This window comes from Cnephaeus nilssonii (genome assembly GCF_951640355.1).
Source record: "Cnephaeus nilssonii genome assembly, chromosome: 17".
In the NCBI taxonomy this organism is placed as follows: Eukaryota; Metazoa; Chordata; class Mammalia; order Chiroptera; family Vespertilionidae; genus Cnephaeus; species Cnephaeus nilssonii.
Window position 1 is genome coordinate 45,029,742 of NC_137088.1, and position 18,418 is coordinate 45,048,159.

Genomic DNA, 18,418 nt, shown 5'->3' on the forward strand with positions numbered 1-18,418 from the left:
AACAAGCATTTAAGAATAAAGGTTAATTTTTAAAATAAAAAAAATTTATATGTTTTTATTGATTTTTAGAGAGATGAAGGAAGAGAGAAACATCATCAATTGACTGCCTCCTGCACACCCCCTACTGGGATTGAGCCTGTAACCTGGGCATGTGCCTTGACAGGGAATTGAATCATGACCTCCTGGTTCCTAGGTTGACGCTCAACCACTGAGCAACACAGGCTGGGCGAAGTTAATTTTATTTAGAGGATGCTGAGTAATTGAGTTCTAGAATTCTACACATAACCACATTCCAATTTCTTATCTACAAAATATCAAATAGCAATGATGTATTTAAAAAGCACAAATCAATAGATCTGTATCAAAGGTGAACTAAGCAAGAAAGATATAGGCCTTTTTACATGTTTCATAAGCCATGAAGATCTTAACCCTGTAAGGGACCCAAGATATTGTGTAAGTATAGTAGGAAAGGGGATTGCAAATAGGATAGTAAGAATGAGTCATCATTCTTTGCACAAGTATGTCACTTGTCAGCTGAATGGGGTATGGCCAAGAAGTATGAGATTACTACACATACAAAGAGAAACAATGAAAGCAATGATGTTTCATGGCAAGTATGTAGACTAGAGCCCTCTTCTTGATGCAACTGTCCAAGCCAACCATGCTACCTGGATAGGCAATATACTCTATTCTATAGAGATATGAGCACTTGGGCTTATGCACCTTTGAAATGAAGATCTCAGAGATTAACAGAGGTAAAACAGACACTTTTGAAGTATCCACAGCCTACCAATCAGCTCCCTTTATCTGAGAACTTCCACTCAGTGCTTCATAGAAATGTTGGTTCTGTGAAAATTGCTATCCTAACTACAGCTGATCAGACCAGAGTTAGACACTGGACACAAATGAGGCTAATCACATTTTGGAACAAATTTGGAACGGGGAGTTGGAAACAGGCAATCAGTCTCTGCCTATAGCTGGAATTGCAAGAAGTAAATTGAGAATTGAGAAGCAGAAAATTCAGTCTACAAAGAGAAAGAAGTAAGTAGATGCCCAGACAAAAGCAGGAATGAGAAATAGAGAAAAGGCAGTTCTGGTTTTAGAACGGCTTTCTAATTCCTGCTTCCAGTCACTTCTGAGACCCAGCTGAATTCTTTCCCTTAAGCTTTGTCAGACACCTCTGTATCTTTATGATAAAGTCCCCCCCCCCTTTTTTTAAAATATATTTTATTGATTTTTTTACAGAGAAGAAGAGAGAGGGATAGAGAGTTAGAAACATCGATGAGAGAGAAACATCGATCAGCTGCCTCTTGCACACCCCCTACTGGGGATGTGCCCGCAACCAAGGTACATGTCCTTGACCGGAATCGAACCTGGGACCCTTGAGTCCGCAGGCTGACGCTCTATCCACTGAGCCAAACCGGTTTCGGCAAACTCCCCTTTTTTTGTTAAAGCTAGATCAAGTAGCTTTCTATTACTTGCAAGCTGAGGGTCTTTACTAATTAAGTAATCAGAGAGATCTAGAAAACATAGAAACCCTATTAAAATTTTGGACTTTCACAGAAAGAGATGTTTCAAAATATGACATTATTGTAATTTAAAAATTCATTAACCTTTCTGAAAGATCCATAATAGAAGTGTGAAAATGTTTGCAGATTGGAACTATCTCTCGTCGTTCAACGTCAGTAAGCTCCAGTGTTTCTAAGAATTTCACAGCTACAAGCTCAAGGGCATCTTCGGGCCATGGCTAAAAATAAGAAAAAGAAAACTTGTAAAATTTAAGATGAATATCCTACTCCAACTATGTAAATTAAATGCCTTTCTATACGAGAATAATTTAGGGTTGAGAAAATTAAACCCTAATGGGGAAAACAGGATTAGGGGACTAAGGTCACAAGTAAATCTATGAAAGATCTAATTAATATGTTCATAAACTAAAATTAAAGATAACATGAAAGGTCAATGATATCCTATATAATAAAGAGGTAATATGCAAATTGACCCTCACGCCATCACAAGATGGCTGCACCCACAGCGGAGGCAGGGTTCCCGTAAGAGCCTTAATGAGCAATCAGCAGGGACCTGAGGCTGTGTGGCACCAGGCCAGGGTGGGGGACCTGAGGCTGTGCCCCCAGCCCAGCAGGGCTTGACTGGGGACCTTGGCCGCACCCCTCGCCCGGTGGGGCTTGACAGGGGACCTCAAGGCATGCCCCCGCCCCGGTGCTGGACCGGGGGACCTCAGGCCATGCCCTCCTGCCCGGTGCCAGGCCAGGGGACCTGAGGCTGTACCCCTTGCCCAGCAGGGCTTGACAGGAGACCTAAGGCATGCCCCCCACCTCGATGCCAGGAGACTTGAGGCTGCACCCCTCGCCCAGCAGGGCTTGACGGGGGACCTGAGTCTGTGCCCCTTCCCAGCGGGGCTTGACGGGGACAGGCCAGCTGGGTCTGGATCTCACCCAATGGGGGGTGGGGCTGGCCGAGTCTGGGTCTCATGCGATTTCAAGGCGTGCGTGGGTGGGCGGTGCCTTGACTCTGGGTCCTGTGGCACACCCCAGACTTTGACAGGAGGAAGATTTTCATATACATTTTACTAATTTTCTTTCATCTCTGACACTTCTATTATAGAGAAAGGGCAAATGGCAACATTAAAATACTAGGGGCCTGGTGCATGAAATTTATGCACTGGGGAGGGTCCCTCAACCCAGCCTGCCCCCTCTCACATACTGGGAGCCCTCAGGGGATGTCCTACTGATGGCTTAAGCCCGCTCCCTGTTGGGCTGGCCTCCCTTTGCGGGAGGCGACCGGGCTGATCAGGGGAAGGCGCCAGCCCCATCACCCCGCTGTTGCAGCCACTGCCAGTCACCGTAGCCGCCAAGGTATTTTCATCAACATAGACTCCAGTCCCTTCACCATGAAAAAATGACAACTTTCTTTAAGCATTTTCAAGATGTGTCTTTCATAGGATATGACATTTCTTTCTTTATTTTCCTTTTTATCCTTACCTGAGGATATGTTTTCATTGATTTTATCCCCTTCCCTCTGATCCCAGGCTTGGCCTCTGCCCAAGCCTAAAGCCTCCACCCAGGCTTTAGGCTTGGGAAGGGGTTCCCCCCAAGCTCCTCCGATCACAGGCTCGGCCCCTTCCCAAGCCTAAAGCCTCCGCCCCAGTCTTTAGGCTTGGGAAGGGGTTCCCCCACCGGCACCTCCGATTGCAGGCTTGGCCCCTTCCCAAGCCTAAAGCCTCCGCCCCAGGCTTTAGGCTTGAGAAGGGGACTTCCCCGCCCCTCCAATTGCAGGCTTGGCCCCTTCCCAAGCCTAAAGCCTCTGCCTGATGGCCGGCTGGGAGTGACCTGGGTGCCAAGGAGGTTCCTGGGACCCAGGCATGTATGCAAATTAAGCACCATCTTTGTTGGGTTAATTTGCATACTCACTCTGATTGGCTGTGGGCTTAGCGGAGGTATGGTCAATTTACATTTTTCTCTATTATTAGGTAAAATTTCCTCTAATTAATTCCCTTTTAATGTGCACAAATTTCATGCACCGGGCCACTAGTTTTGCATATGAAAGCTATACTTCACTGCTTTCTTAACTCTTCCACTTGGGTGTATAGGCATCCCAAACTTAGTATGACAGTGGCAGAGGCAGCTAATTGCCCACCTAATATCTATAAGCCCCTTTTCCTTAGGATTCCAATTATATTCTAGACAGTAACATGCCCAGCTAAGAGTACATTTCCTAGACTTCCTTGCAATTCAGAGTGGATAAAGACATATACACAGTTGTTAGGTGGGGATTTCAGGAAAGGTTCTTTAGAGGGTTACATCGAAGTGGCATGCATCCTTTTTGCCTTATTTCCCATTACTCTACTTCTTGCCTGGAACATAAGATGTGAAAGTTGGAGCTCCAACATCCACCTTGGACCATAAGATGACTTTAAGATGGAAACTACATGCTAAGGATAGTAAAGCAGAAAAACTTGGGATTCTGGTGACTTTGTTGAGCCACAAAAGCCCCAGTCAGCTTACCTTCAGTTTTTTTTCTATATCAGAGGGGAACTCTATGTGTTTAGTTTGGGTTTCTGTTACAAATAGCCCATCACAATTCCTAACATTATATCCAAAGCTAATCTTTTATTTTCTTTCTCACAAATTTACTTCTTTTCAAATCTTTCCTGTCTCCATGAAACGGTTCCTTTGCTCTTCGTGGACTATGTCAAGCATGTCCCTGCCTCTGGCCTTTGAACTTCTGTTCACTCTTAACTAGGACTCTCCTCACCTAAGATTCCCTTTGGTTCACTCCTTCTCATCTCTGTTCAAATGCCAACTTATCAGCAAAGTCTTCCCAGAGCATTTTTTCTAAAACTTCATTCCTTCCTTCATTACACTTTCCCTTATCCTGAATTTATTTTTCTTAGCACTTGAAAGTATCTGATATATAATTATTTGTTCATTTCTTGATTTTCTGTCTCCCTTCTGATTAAAATGTAAAATCCATAAAAGCAAGGACTTCATTTTTCTCATCACTGTTATCTTTAATATCTAAAATAGAACTTGTCAATATATATTTGAAATATTTATTTGATGAAATTACTTATGTTAAATGAGTAATTAATCTTCATTTGCTTATTAGGATATTTTCTAAATTTCCTTTCACTTAGATTTAACAAGATGCTTGTAATTTTTTTGTAAGCAAATAATATGTATTTTAAGATCAATTTTTTCAATGTCTGACCCTCTTCCTAGTAAAATTCAAACTTTTTTGATCAAACACTCCATTAGTAAAAATGTTTTAAGCACAAACGGCCAATGTATTCATATTTATTAATGTATTATACAGGCATGGACAAAACTAGGTTTACAGTTGTGAACACATGAAAGTTTATTTTTGTATTATATATATTTCCATATGAACAACTTTAAAGCTACTTTTGCCCAGCCCTGTGTCCATATGGTTTTATTGTATTAACACATTTTTTAAACCTTAGTAGAAGCATGTAAAGATTTATTATTAGTGAATTTTTGTCAAAGGCCAGAATAAGTGTCATATGACTTATACATCATTGAAAACATTACAGAAGTTTATCTTTGCATTCTAAGTGCTTAGTTGTTAATTATCCTGCTAATCATGAAGGTCTAATACTCTCTGTAGCAGTTAGAATGTTTATGGTTAAGACACAGTCTTACCGTGTCTTCAAGGGGGATATTTATAATAAGTTCAGAAGTAGAGTATTTCCAGGGTTGCTTAACTTAGAAGTTCAATCATGTCATTGAGGATCCAGTTTTTTTCTGGCTTTTTGCTCCACCATTCTCAGTGCATTTTATTTCATCCTTGGGCTTGTCCCAGAATGCTGTGGCAATGGACATTACATCCTCAAGCAACAAGGTGGAAAGACAGAAAAGGACCTTTTCCTACCATGCAATACTTTTTCATAGTAAAAAAAAACCCAACAAAACAAAAAATAACCAAAAAAACCAACAACTTTTCCCCAAAGCAGACTTTAACTCAGGACCCTATTGGCAAGGAATAGGTCATGAACAGACTCATTTATAAGCCACGTAACAGTAATATTGAGAGTACCAATATTGATTTAGACCAACTAGGAATCAATCTACATAAAGGGTGATTTCCCAAACAATATCAAAATTCTGTCAGCAAGGATGGGGTGGGTAGAAAATAACTGTTGATAGGTAACCAATAGTGTCCCCCATTCCATCATAAGCTGATATTGCATGGCATGAGGTACCCTGGGGACAAGATTTATTGTTTAGTTGATATAACTCCATATTCCAAATAGCCTTCTGGAATTTATTTTTACCAGCATCTTGTCAGATCTTATTAAGTAGTCATTGGTTTTGCTTCATGATGTGACTAATAAAGAGCATAAGCTAGTTTATGCCATTCTCTCACTGTCCACTTATAATTACATCATATCTTCAATTTTCAGTTCACTACTAGAATCGCTAAGGTTACCTTACATGGCTATACGAATGAGCAAGGGTGTCAATGTTAATCCATAGAAAATATTTCATACAAAATGAATATTCCAATAATTTCTTCCCTTATTCTCTGAATTGTTTTGCCACCTCTGGTAAGTATACACCCCACTTTGGGGACTTGAGATCTATCAAAAAAGTCAATGCCTTCCTGATTATGTGATACACAGTGGTTTACACTCACTTCCTGAATTTCACAAACCCAGGCCCCAAACAATGCCATCAGTTTGTCTGACACAGGTTCTGTGTCCCCACAGCTTCATTGTAAATCTTTATTCCTCTCTGTTAACCATTTAACTTTCCTTATCTATTTGCAACTCCCAGTTCCTTCTTTTAAAAATGTTCCCCAGTAAGTAAGAATCACTTAGAATAGAAAGTCTCATGGTTATAAAAAAAGATATCCAAAAGTAGTAGAATTGTATTTATAAGATTTCACAAAACTTATGGTAGGACAGGTTTTCTCTGTGTGTTTGGTTTTGCTTTGGCTACTTAATGAAAGCAGTATTAAGATATGGTTTGCATAAAAAGCAAAATTGTTTCACACAGCTTTTATTGCTGTATAAACACTAAAACATCACTAGCTGAAATAAATGTGCTATCCTCAAAAGGACAGAGTTAGTTTCTCAAACATGCAATTGGCAAATAAGCAAAAGAGAATAAAACAGGTTAGTATCAGACATTTATTTTTAAAAGAAATTATCCAGTGATCAATAGTCCACATTCTATTGGACATAAAGCAATAAACAGAAGGCACTATAAGCTACTGTTCTCAAAAGCATAAATACTTAATTGTCTTATACAGGCAGTGACAATTTGCCTTAAGATTAAGTGAGGTGGCAGTCATCTTTTGGTGCTGGCATGATCCACTCCAAATCATTCACCATACAGCCTCCAATTGTTTTGCTTTTCTAAAATAAGGACTAGCTAAATATATGTTATCACCATGCAGCATCTTTGGAATAAAACCAAATTCCTAGGCATATTTACAAATTCCTTTATAACCTGTCACTGACGCAAAGCTCCAACTTAACTCCTGCTGCCCTCATTGCCAGTCAGTTTTACCAAACTATATGTAGTTGCCTAAATGAGCCATGCCCTCTGCACTGTTATACCTTTGCACATACTATCCCCATGTGATGGTTGATTTTATGTGGCAACTTGACCATATATTTGGTCAAACATTACTCTGGGTGTTTCTGTGAGGCATGTTACGAATGAGTTTAATATTTATTTCCACAGAGTCAGAAAAGCAGATTGCCCTCCCTAATGTGAGTGAGCCTCATCCAATCAGTTGAAGGCCTGCCTGAAAAGAACAAAAAGGCTGACCCTCCCCGAATAAGGGGGAATTCCTTTTGCCTGCCTGTCTTCAACCTGGGACATCAGTTTTTTACACTTGAACTGAAACATCAGCTCTTACTGGTCTCAAGCTTGCTGGCCTTCAGACTGGAACTACAGCTCTCCTGGTCTCCAGCTTTCCAACTGCAGGTCTTAGAACTAACTCATCAGCCTCCATAATCATGCAAGCTAATTCCTTATCATATATATGATATATCTGACATAAATATATGTGTGTGTATATATATATATATATATATATATATATATATATATATATGCACATATATTTCTTTATATACATGTACTAGTGTATATATGTGTATATACATAATACACTCTATTGGTTTCTAATATATCCCTCCTATATGCAACTAACACATTTTCATATGTCAGAGACTCCTAGTCTCAAGTACGACTTTTGCACATCAAGATTATGGCTTTTTAATATAATCACTAGAGGCCCGGTGCACGAAATTCGTGCACGTGGGGGGGGGGGGGATGTCCCTCAGCCCAGCCTGCACCCTCTCCAATCTGGGACCCCTTGAGGGATGTCTGACTGCCCTAAATGGGCAGTCAGACATCCCTCTCACAACCCAGGACTGCTGGCTCCCAACTGCTCAGCTGCCTGCCTTCCTGATTGCCCCTAACCACTTCCGCCTGCCAGCCTGATCACCCCTAACCATGCCCCTGCCAGCCTGATTGATGCCTAACTGCTCCCCTGTCAGCCTGTTTGCCCCCAACTTCCCTCCTCTGCTGGCCTGGTCACCCCTAACTGCCCTCCCCTGCAGGCTTGATAGCCCCCAACTGCCCTCCCTTGCAGACCTGGTCCCTCCCAACTGCCCTCCCCTGCTGGCCATCTTGTGGCGGCCATCTTGTGTCCACATGGGGGCAGGATCTTTGACCACATGGGGGCAGCCATATTGTGTGTTGGAGTGATGGTCAATCTGCATATTACTCTTTTATTAGATAGGATTACTGCTCATTTGCTGATTGCCTTTTCTGTCTTCTTGTCTAGTGGGTGAGCAATTTGTGGGGAACATGTAGTCTTATCAATCCCTGGTGCTAAGCACTATGCCTTTCATTAGAGTAAGTGATCAAGAAACACTTGCTGAATGTATTTTAATGAAGCTTGAGTAAGGTTTTCGTAAAATTCCAAAAGATTTAGTTGCCCTCCCGCAAACAAAAAAATTACAAACCTGAAACCAGTCAATGGTACAGCAGTTGATGAGGGATGGAAACTGTCTCAGGCGATTTCGAAAAGCATCTCCAATAGGACTAAAGGCCACTACAACATGAAGATTATCTTTGCAGCGATTCACGAAGAAAGCAAACAGGGCTAAGGGACTAAGTTCACCATGTTTATTGCCAGCCTGAGCTACAGGACGGACACCCTAGGGAATATCAGAAAATAAAAAACTGAAAATAGAAATAGGTAAGCTGATAATGAAATTAATAGATATTAGAATATTACAAAATTTTGTTACTCCCCTTATAAATACCTTTACATTTTTGTTTTCATACCAATAGAATAGCGTTAATATAGTTTGTACTTAGAAGACTTCTTCCAATTCTGTGATTTTATAATTTAAAAATGAATATCTGCCAATAATATGACATAAAGATATGAACAAAAAGTTCACCAAGATACAGTCAACATTGTCTTTAAGAGGAAAAAATCTAAAGCATCTAGTTAAAATGTTATAAAACATCCATATATGGTAATTTTATAAAACTGTTAAAAATAATGAGTTGTATCAATATAAATGTTATGGCAAGATCAGCAAGATAAAATAAATGGAAAAAAAACCACACCAACAAATTGTGCAACAGTACATATGTGACGATTCCCTTTGTTAAATTAAAAAATATATCAGGTGTATGTTTAAGCACATACACACCTTTTAATATACATATATATATATATATATATATATATATATATATATATATATTGATTGATTGATTTCAGAGAGGAAGGGAGAGGGTGAGAGAGATAGAAACATCAATGATGAGAGAGAATCATTGATTGGCTGCCTCTTGCACGCCCCCCATTGGGGCTCAAGCCCGCAACCCAGGCATGTGCCCTTGACTGGAATTGAACTCAAGACCCTTCAGTCCACAGGCTGACACTCTATCCAATGAGCCAAACCAGCTAGGGCCATATACACCTTTTTATGGAAGCAATCACAAAAAAAGTGTTAGTAGTGATTACTTTTGGTGAGCTGGACTTAAGGGACAGTGTGAGAGCGAGGCTTTTATTTTTTTATTTTGGACATTTTTCTTGGTTTATATCATTCTTTATTTCACTTTGGACATTCTTATGCTAAATTCTCTACCTTTATACTTATAATGGTTTCATTAAAACATGTAAATAGTGTTCGCTGGTAATGAGATTATGGGTCACTGTAATTTTCTGTCTTTGTATAGGAAGAAATTTTATTTGGGGTTATGCATAATGGCTCCAGAACCAAACTTTTTTTTTTTTTTTAATCCTCACTTGAGGATATTTTTCCATTGATTTTTAGAGAGTGGAAAGAGAGAGAGAAAGACAGAGAGAAATATCAATGTGAGAGAAACACATCGATTGGTTGCCTCCTACATGCCCCTGACCAGGGTCTGGGCCGAGGAGGAACCTGCAACCAAGATACATGCCCTTGACAGGAATAGAACCTGGGACCCTTCAATCTGCGGCCAATGCTCTATCCACTGAGCCAAACCAGTTAGGCAAGAACCAAAATCCCCAGCTTGCAATTTATATCCTATGTGACCCGGGGAAAGTTACTTCACCTCTCGGTAACTTAGTTTCCTCACCTTTAAAATGGGGAAAAAGAGTATCTATATCAGAGAGTTGTTGAGGGATCAAATGAGTTATAACTTAGAATAGTTCTTGACATAGGTAACTGTTTGCTTTTATTTTATATTTTACACTTCTCGTGTTTAAAGCACAAAAGGTTTTATAGTCAATAAAGTGTCTTAAAAATAGATTTAAAATTTTTTTATATAAGGAGTGGCCACAATGATCATATATAATTTCTATTGTTATTACAATGAATTTATTTTTCAAAGAATTGTCTACTATAGTTATGTTCTACTTTATATCCATGGAAACCTGTAAATCAACACAGTCTATGCATTCTGATGGTAATTCTCAAATTATGATCACTATGATCAATGTCAGTTTATAAAAATTATGTTAGGTGGTATACCTGCACCAAACAAAGTAAAGAAGTCACTGCTCCATTGAGAAAAATGTTGCAATAACTTAATTCTGCAAAGAGTGCATATGGCACCATGGAAAAAGTCATCTGGAAATGTATGTCTGAGGCTGACTCTGATGAAGTCCGACAGATGTGCTGAGTCTTTAAGAGATGCCCTGTAGGTAGGGCCAGAGCCAAGGTGTACAGGTCAGTTATCAGGAATGAGGTTTAAAGTAAAATCTTTGGGGGATGAAATAAATGAAGTCCAAGACGGTCTTCGAAGTGGGATGCACATGATAATGTACAGTGTAGAGAAAAAAATAATAGAACCTCTTTTATATTACCTTTTATATTTAAAAAATCAATATAAAGAAAACAAAAAACAGGGATACATTTCAGTATCCCTGAGTTCTGACCATGGCTATGTCCTTGTGAATAAATTGATATGATGTTCCTAGGCTTGGGTGGAACATGACGAAAAGAAGTTCTTGAGGCCACTGTTGGATCATACAATAAAATAGTTGTGAAGCAAGTTTTGAAGCAAAATGACAAGAGGAAAAGATAAACAACAGCTAAAATGAGAAGGAAAGCTTAGCAAAGCTTAGGAAGTCCTACTCCCCATGGTAGCACATGAGAGTGTGGGGGATGAGTTTATTGTACGTATTAGAAAAATCACCATTCTTTAACAGCCTTGGTCACATTCTTGACATCATCCAGATAAAAGTAGAGAACTTGGGATCTTTTTTGTTTTTCCTCCTTTTCCACTCAGACTACAAACTGGTAATGTTCCATTTACTGGAGGCTTTTTAAGTGTCTGACACTCCAATAAGGGCTTTATTTCACTTGATCCTTAGACCTCACAACAACCCTATGTAGGATGTATAATGTATTTAATATTTCCATTCCATACAAGAGAAAAGCAGGGTGCTTGAATTACTAGAGTAATTCCATTTTACTCCATTATCAGTGAAGGCTGGAATGAAGCATACAGGTGTGAGTAATGTATTCTGTGGGTAAAAGTAGTTGTCGTAGTGAGAAAGGGGAAATTACTAGCAGAGATCTCGCAGGAGAAGTTCTTAGAAATGGTGGTGGAAGGCCAGGGTATCTGAAGTAGGGGTGCTTCACAATTGTGTTTGTTGTCAGTTTAATCACAAAGTATGGCACTCGGATATGTTGGAACTATTAAGACAAGTAGTTTTATTAAGGGTTTTAGAAATTTTTAGCCAGTGGTAAAACATAAAAGCTAACCAAGTAATGTTTCAAAGCTATATTTTCTCATATCACTGTAACCCTAAGACATGATTTGAAAACTCTTATCACTCATAAAACATGCTAAATAAGATAAAACTGATGAAATAAATTGCCATCATTATGAAAAAAGGAATTATAAAATAAAATTTTGTCTCACAACTATAGTAAAAGCAATTTAAAATTCACCAAAAAGATGAATTAAAATAATAAACTTAAAAATTTTAATTACCAACATCTTCTGCACAAGCTATATTTATCCTAAAGAGCAGAGAAAAAATTTCAAGCTAAGAACATTTCTATGCTGGGAGAGGCACTCCCTAAAAAAAAAAGTATTTACCTCCATCACTTCTTGTTTTTCATCTGCTGCAAAAATGTTAGGTACTTCTCCGGTATTGAGTACACTGTCGATATCCTCGAGGAAAGCTTCCTCTTTTATTTGAGTGTCCGTGATTAGAAAGACTGTCTTGTGGCCTCTCATGCCCACATTCCTTAAGAGAACCTTAAAATAACAATGTACTTAAAAGCAGATTGTGGTAGACATTTATCATTTTTTGCTTTCCCTCTTCTTCTCCTTCTCTTGACAACAATTTCTGAATTTTAGAGCAGTACCTCTCCCCACATCTAGTGAGGATGTCAATCAGGGACTCCATTTTGCCCATCCCCTGGGTGGGAGACCCCCACCTGGTCAGAGTTTCTCAAGCCTTACACATGGTCACTAATTCAGAGGAAGCATACGATTTAAGTGAGCCCAAACATAGTCTTAATTGAGGGACAAAAAGGGACTTGAAAACAGAAAGAAGCTATCATCCTGAGATGGAGAATATAAAGGTCTGTAATTTAGAACTACTAGGGGCCAACAGTGTTGCCACATGGAATGAGTCTGTTGGAAAAAGAAGCCAAATGGAAGCAAGCAGGATATAGAAAGAGTAATTACTGAGGACTTCATTTGAGCCAGTAAATTCAGCCATGACAAAAGCCTATCTACCTCTGCACTCAAATCATGTAAGACAATAACTCTTTTGCTTAAACTAATTTGAGCTTTTTGTTTTGTTTTGTATGTCATTTGCAACCAAAGATTCCCAACTAATATAAAGATATGAACTCAGTGGTATGCTGGAGCTGACTTATTTGGGGTGGTAGAACTGATTGTTACAATTTCAGGAACTTGTAAGTAGATTGTTAAACACAGCAAACATTAAAATTAAATTATATAAACATAATTAAATTTATATTAAAAACAAAGGTAACAAATACACTCCTAGTTTATTATGTTTACTATTACTTATGCTATGGAGGTTATTTAAATTAACTGTATTTATACAGTAAAAACCCATGTAAGGTGTTCAAATACATAACTCTTTACAACTCTGTTTTCAGTGACATCATGTTGATAGCTTTAATCATTCATGGTGGGAGTTTTTACACTATAGAAATTTGCAAATGCTACAAAAGAGAAGTTCCCCTTACCCTCCTGGAGAGTTGGTTGCTATACATTTGCCAGCATACCACTGATATATTTCAAGTGAAGACAATAGTATCACTACTTCTACAAATAATTTTTAAAATAAAATTTTGTTTATTTAAAAATAATATATTTAATGTTTTAAATAAGTTATACCACTTAAATAACTGCTGGATTTTAATATTATACAAAACTATCCTTTTTCACTAAAGCCATCTTCCAATATGCAAGCTGTTGAGATTTTAGAAATAATTTTCTATCATCAAAAGTAGGCAAGCTAGTTTTTTTAAAAGTTTTGTCTCTAATGATGAGTTTTATAATTATTTTATAGTGTTACTTATTATTATTATATAAAAATAGAAAAATACAATATAAAGAAATAAATTTAACTTAATGCCATAAGCACCAGTATATTTAAAAGCCATTTTGAAATATACAGTGTGTGAAACTGTTTCCAAATAGAAAAAGAATTAAAATTTCCAAAATACTAATTACATGCCAGGGATAATACAAAGAGCCATACATACATAGTATAATTTAATCACAATAACCTATGAAATAGGTGGAATTATCCAAATTTTACAAATGAAAAAACTAGAGAGTGGCATTAGTGAGATGATACAGTAGGAAGCTCCAGGCCCCATTTCTCCTGGAGACACCAAATTAGCAGTCTACAGAATAAAATACCTTTGTGAGAACTCTAGAAATTAATTAAAAGGCTGTAACCCCAATAGTAGTATATAAAAAAGAAGGGACAATACAAGGAGGGTAAGAAAATTTATTGCATTTTTCTCACTCAGCACAGAGTAACACAGTCAGGAGAATACCATCAATTGCTGGCTCCTTCCTCAGGACAGAAGGAATAGAGTAGAACTTGCATCCAGTATCCTGGATTTATCTGTGGGCTGCCTAAGGCACTAATTTCTCTCTTGCCTGACTCAGAACACTGATAGAAATAGGAACTTAGTTTGGAAATGAAGTTGGAGGCCACTGAAAACAGAGGCAAGAACCCCAGCACAATGGAGCAGCAGAATCTGAAGTCCCACCAAAAGGTGCCAGGGGAAGAAAGAGATTAAGGGCAAAATAATATAAGGAAACCAACACTGAAAGCTCATGAGAAGAAAAAGGAAATTAAAATGACCCAAAGCACCTGTATACACTAGAGTAAAAGCACATGCACAACCTCAAAGAAGATGCTTGCCCAGAAAAGTTCTGAGAAGTCACAGAACTTCTGGTCATGCTGATTGATGTTTTCCCCCTGCATGAAGTCAGTCTGTAAAAAGTGGGAGAGGTGGCAGTTTATCAAGTAGTCAATATGCTAAAAGAGAATATAATATATATCTAAAGGAAATCAGGAAAACAATGCATCAACAAAATGGAAATATCAATAGACACAGAAACTATAAAAAATAACTAAGAAATTCTGAAGCTGAAAAATACAATAACTGAACTTAATATTGAATCCAAGCTTGGCTGCCTACTGCACGAAAAGCCAATAGTTTAGAGGAAAGTGCTGGTACAAGGAAAGATGGTTTATTCAAGAGCCAGACACCTGAGAAGATGGGGGACTCTTGTCACAAAGACCATCTTAACATCTCAGTGCAGGCAAGGCTTTTTATGAGTGGGGGTTAGGGGGTGGAGTGTGGGGGGAGAGGATGGCAGAACAAAGGAAACCAGAGGATGTTGTAGGTTCTCAGAGGAGCTATGCATTATGCACTAGTCAGCACAGTCTGCTCTGATAAATATCTCCGAGCAGGTTAAGCTGTGATCTTGTTTTCATCAGTTGAAGGTGAGCAAATCTCCTGAAGCCAAAATGCCTGAAGGCTGGAGTCTGCTTCCTTTGAGGTTAGGTTCTAGAATCCTTTAAGCAAACAGGCTATTTATCTGTAGCTATGTATGAATTTAGAAGTCATCATTTACAGAAACAATGTTAAAAGAATGGTGGGGTGGGTTATAAACTGAATATTTCTCTAGAGGTATTCAACATCAGATTTTACTTATTTATTTCATTTTATTAAAAAATATTTTTAATCCTCACCTGAGGATATGCTTATTGATTTGAGAAGAGAAAGAGAAAGAGAGAAACATCAACGTGAGAGAGAAACATCAATTGGTTGCCTTCTGTACATACCCTGACTGGGGATTAAGCCAACGATCTAGTGCCTTGACCAGGAATCAAACCCACAACCTTTTGGTGTATGGAATAACACTCCAACCAACTGAGCCACACCAGCCAGGGCAACATCACATTTGATCAGGCAGAAGAAAGCATCAGTGTACTTAAAGACAAGTTATTTGAAATCATTGAGTCAGAAAAACAAACAGGAAAATGAATGAAGAGAGCAACAGTCTAAGTTACTAATCAGACACCATCAAGTGGGTCAATAGATGCATTATTGGAGTACCAGAAAGAGAAGAGAGAAAAGGGCCAAGAACTTATTTGAAGACATAATGGACAAAACTTCTCAAATCTGAGGATATAAACAGATACAATAATCCAAGAAGCTTACAAACTCCACAAGGTAAATCCAAATAGATTCATATAGCAAGACATATTATAATTCAACTAGAGGCCCGGTGCATGAAATTCGTGCACGGAGGGTGTGTCCCTCAGCCCAGCCTGCACCCTCTTCAATCTGGGACCCCTTGAGGGATATCCGACTGCCTGTTTAGGCCTGATCATGGTAGGATTGGGCCTAAACGGGCAGTCGGACATCCCTCTCACAATCCAGGACTGCTGGCTCCCAACTGCTCGCCTGCCTGCCTTCCTGATTGCCCTTAACTGCTTCTGCCTGCCAGCCTGATCACCCCCTAACCACTCTCCTGCCAGCCTGATTGATGCCTAACTGTTCCCCTGCCAGCCTGTTTGCCCCTAACTGCCCTACCCTGCAGGCCTGGTCCCCCTCAACTGCTCTCCCCTGCAGGCCTGGGTCCCCTCCCAAATGCCCTTCTCTGTAGGCCCGGTCACCCCCAACTTCCCTCCTCTGCCGGCCTGGTCACCCCTAACTGCCCTCCCTTGCAGGCCTGGTCCCTCCCAACTGCCCTCCCCTGCTGACCTGATTGCCCACAACTGCCCTCCCTTGCAGACCTGGTCCCTCCCAAATGCCCTCCCCTGCTGGCCATCTTATGGTGGCCATCTTGTGTCCAAATTGGGGCAGGATATTTGACCATATAGGGCAGCCATCTTATGTGTTGGAGTGATGGTCAATTTGCATATTACTCTTTTATTAGATAGGATAGAGGCCTGGTGCACAGGTGGGGGCTGGCTGGTTTGCCCTGAAGGGTGTCCTGGATCAGGGTGGGGGTTCCCTTGGAGCATGGAGCGGCCTGGGTGAGGGGCCTATGGTGGTTTGCAGGTTGGCCACACCCCCCGGTGACCCAAGCAGAGGCCCCGGTATCTAGGATTTATTTATCTTCTAAAATTGAAACTTTGTAGCCTCGAGAGGAGGCCAAGGCAGGCCAGAGCTGCAGAACCTTGGCTTCCTCCATCTCCGGGGCCAACTCAAGCCTCCTGCTCTCTTCAGCTCAGTGGCTGCTGCCATTATTGTTGGGATTTATCTTCTATAATTGAAACTTTGTAGCCTTGAGTGGAAGCCTGGAGCGGCCAGGGTGTGTGGAAAGCTTGGCTTCCTCCATTGCTGGGGAAACCCAAGCCTCCTGCTCTCTCTGTGGCCGCAGCCATCTTGCTTGGGTTAATTTGCATACTCACTCCTGATTGGCTGGTGGGCATGGCTTGTGGGTGTAGCAGAGTGATGGTTAATTTGCATTACTCTTTTATTAGATAGGATTGTTGAAAGTCAAAAATAATCTTTTTTTAAATTTAATAAATCTTTATTGTTCAGATTATTACAATTGTTCCTTTTTCCCCCCCATAGCTCGCCTCCACCAGGTTCCTACTCCACCCGCTGCCCTTACCACTCCCCCACTGTCCTTATCCATAGGTGTACACTTTTTGTTCAGTCTCTTCCCGTACCCCCCACTCGCCTTTTCCCCCAAGAATTGTCAGTCCACTCCCTTTCTGTGCCCCTGATTCTATTATATTCACCAGTTAATACTGTTCATCAGATTTTTTATTCACTTGGTTTTTAGATTCACTTGTTGATATATACATATTTGTTGTTCATAATTTTTATCTTTATCTTTTTCTTCTTCTTCCTCTTCTTAAAGAATACCTTTCAGCATTTCATATAATTCTGGTTTGGTGGTGATGAACTCCTTTAGATTTTTTTTTATCTGTGAAGCTCTTTATCTGACCTTCAATTCTGAATGATAGTGTTGCTGGGTAGAGTACTCTTGGTTGTAGTTTCTTGCTATTCATCACTTTGAATATTTCTTACCATTCCCGTCTGGCCTGCATAGTTTCTGTTGAGAAATCAGCTGACAATCATATGGGTGCTCCCTTGTAGGTAATTAACTGTTTTTCTCTTGCTGCTTTTAATATTCTTTCTTTGTCTTTTGCTCTTGGCATTTTAATTATGATGTGTCTTGGTGTGGTCCTCTTTGGAATCCTTTTGTTTGGGGTTCTGTGCGCTTCCTGGACTTGTAAGTCTATTTCTTTCACCAGGTGGGGGGAAGTTTTCTGTCATTATTTCTTCAAATAGGTTTTCAGTATCTTGCGCTCTCTCTTCTTCTGGCACCCCCATAGTTCTGATGTTGGTACACTTGAAGTTGTCCCAGAGGCTCCTTACACTATCTTCAACTTTTTGGATTCTTTTTTTCTTTTCCGGTTGGGTGTTTTTTGCTTTTTTGTATTTCAAATCTTTGACTTGATTCTTGTGATCCTCTAGTCTGCTTTTAGGTCTCTGTATAATATTTTTTATTTCAGTCAGTGTATGCTTAATTTCTAGTTGATCCTTTTTCATATCCTCGAGGGTCTCATTAAATTTATTGGCCTTTTCTAGGAAATTCTTGAAAAACCTTATAACCATGGTTTTGAACTCTATATCCAGTCTTTTGCTTTCCTCCATTTCCTTCATTTGTGGCCTCTTTGTCTCCGTATTTTAGCTGCTTCCCTGAGTTGATGGAGTGGCTTTGTGTGCTAAGTGTCTTAGCAGGGCCCAGTAGCTCAGCCTCCCCAGTTACCTGAGGTGGAGACTCTTGGTGCACCCCTTTGTGGGCTGTGTGTGCAGTCTTGTTGTAGTTAAGCCTTGATTGTTGTTGGTATCACTGGGGGGAGT

The 18,418-nt window shown here is 39.7% G+C and overlaps 1 protein-coding gene across 1 annotated transcript in view; it reads right to left on the bottom strand.

The window, feature by feature from the left end:
• DNAH12 (dynein axonemal heavy chain 12) overlaps positions 1-18,418 on the bottom strand; it is a gene marked incomplete at both ends in the record, with an annotated part of 220,130 nt that overhangs the window by 66,773 nt on the left and 134,939 nt on the right. The window contains 3 exons of the mRNA XM_079795396.1: positions 1,614-1,747; positions 8,528-8,722; positions 12,117-12,278. Coding sequence (XP_079651522.1) covers positions 1,614-1,747; positions 8,528-8,722; positions 12,117-12,278 — 491 coding nt within the window. The remainder of the gene's footprint in view (positions 1-1,613; positions 1,748-8,527; positions 8,723-12,116; positions 12,279-18,418) is intronic.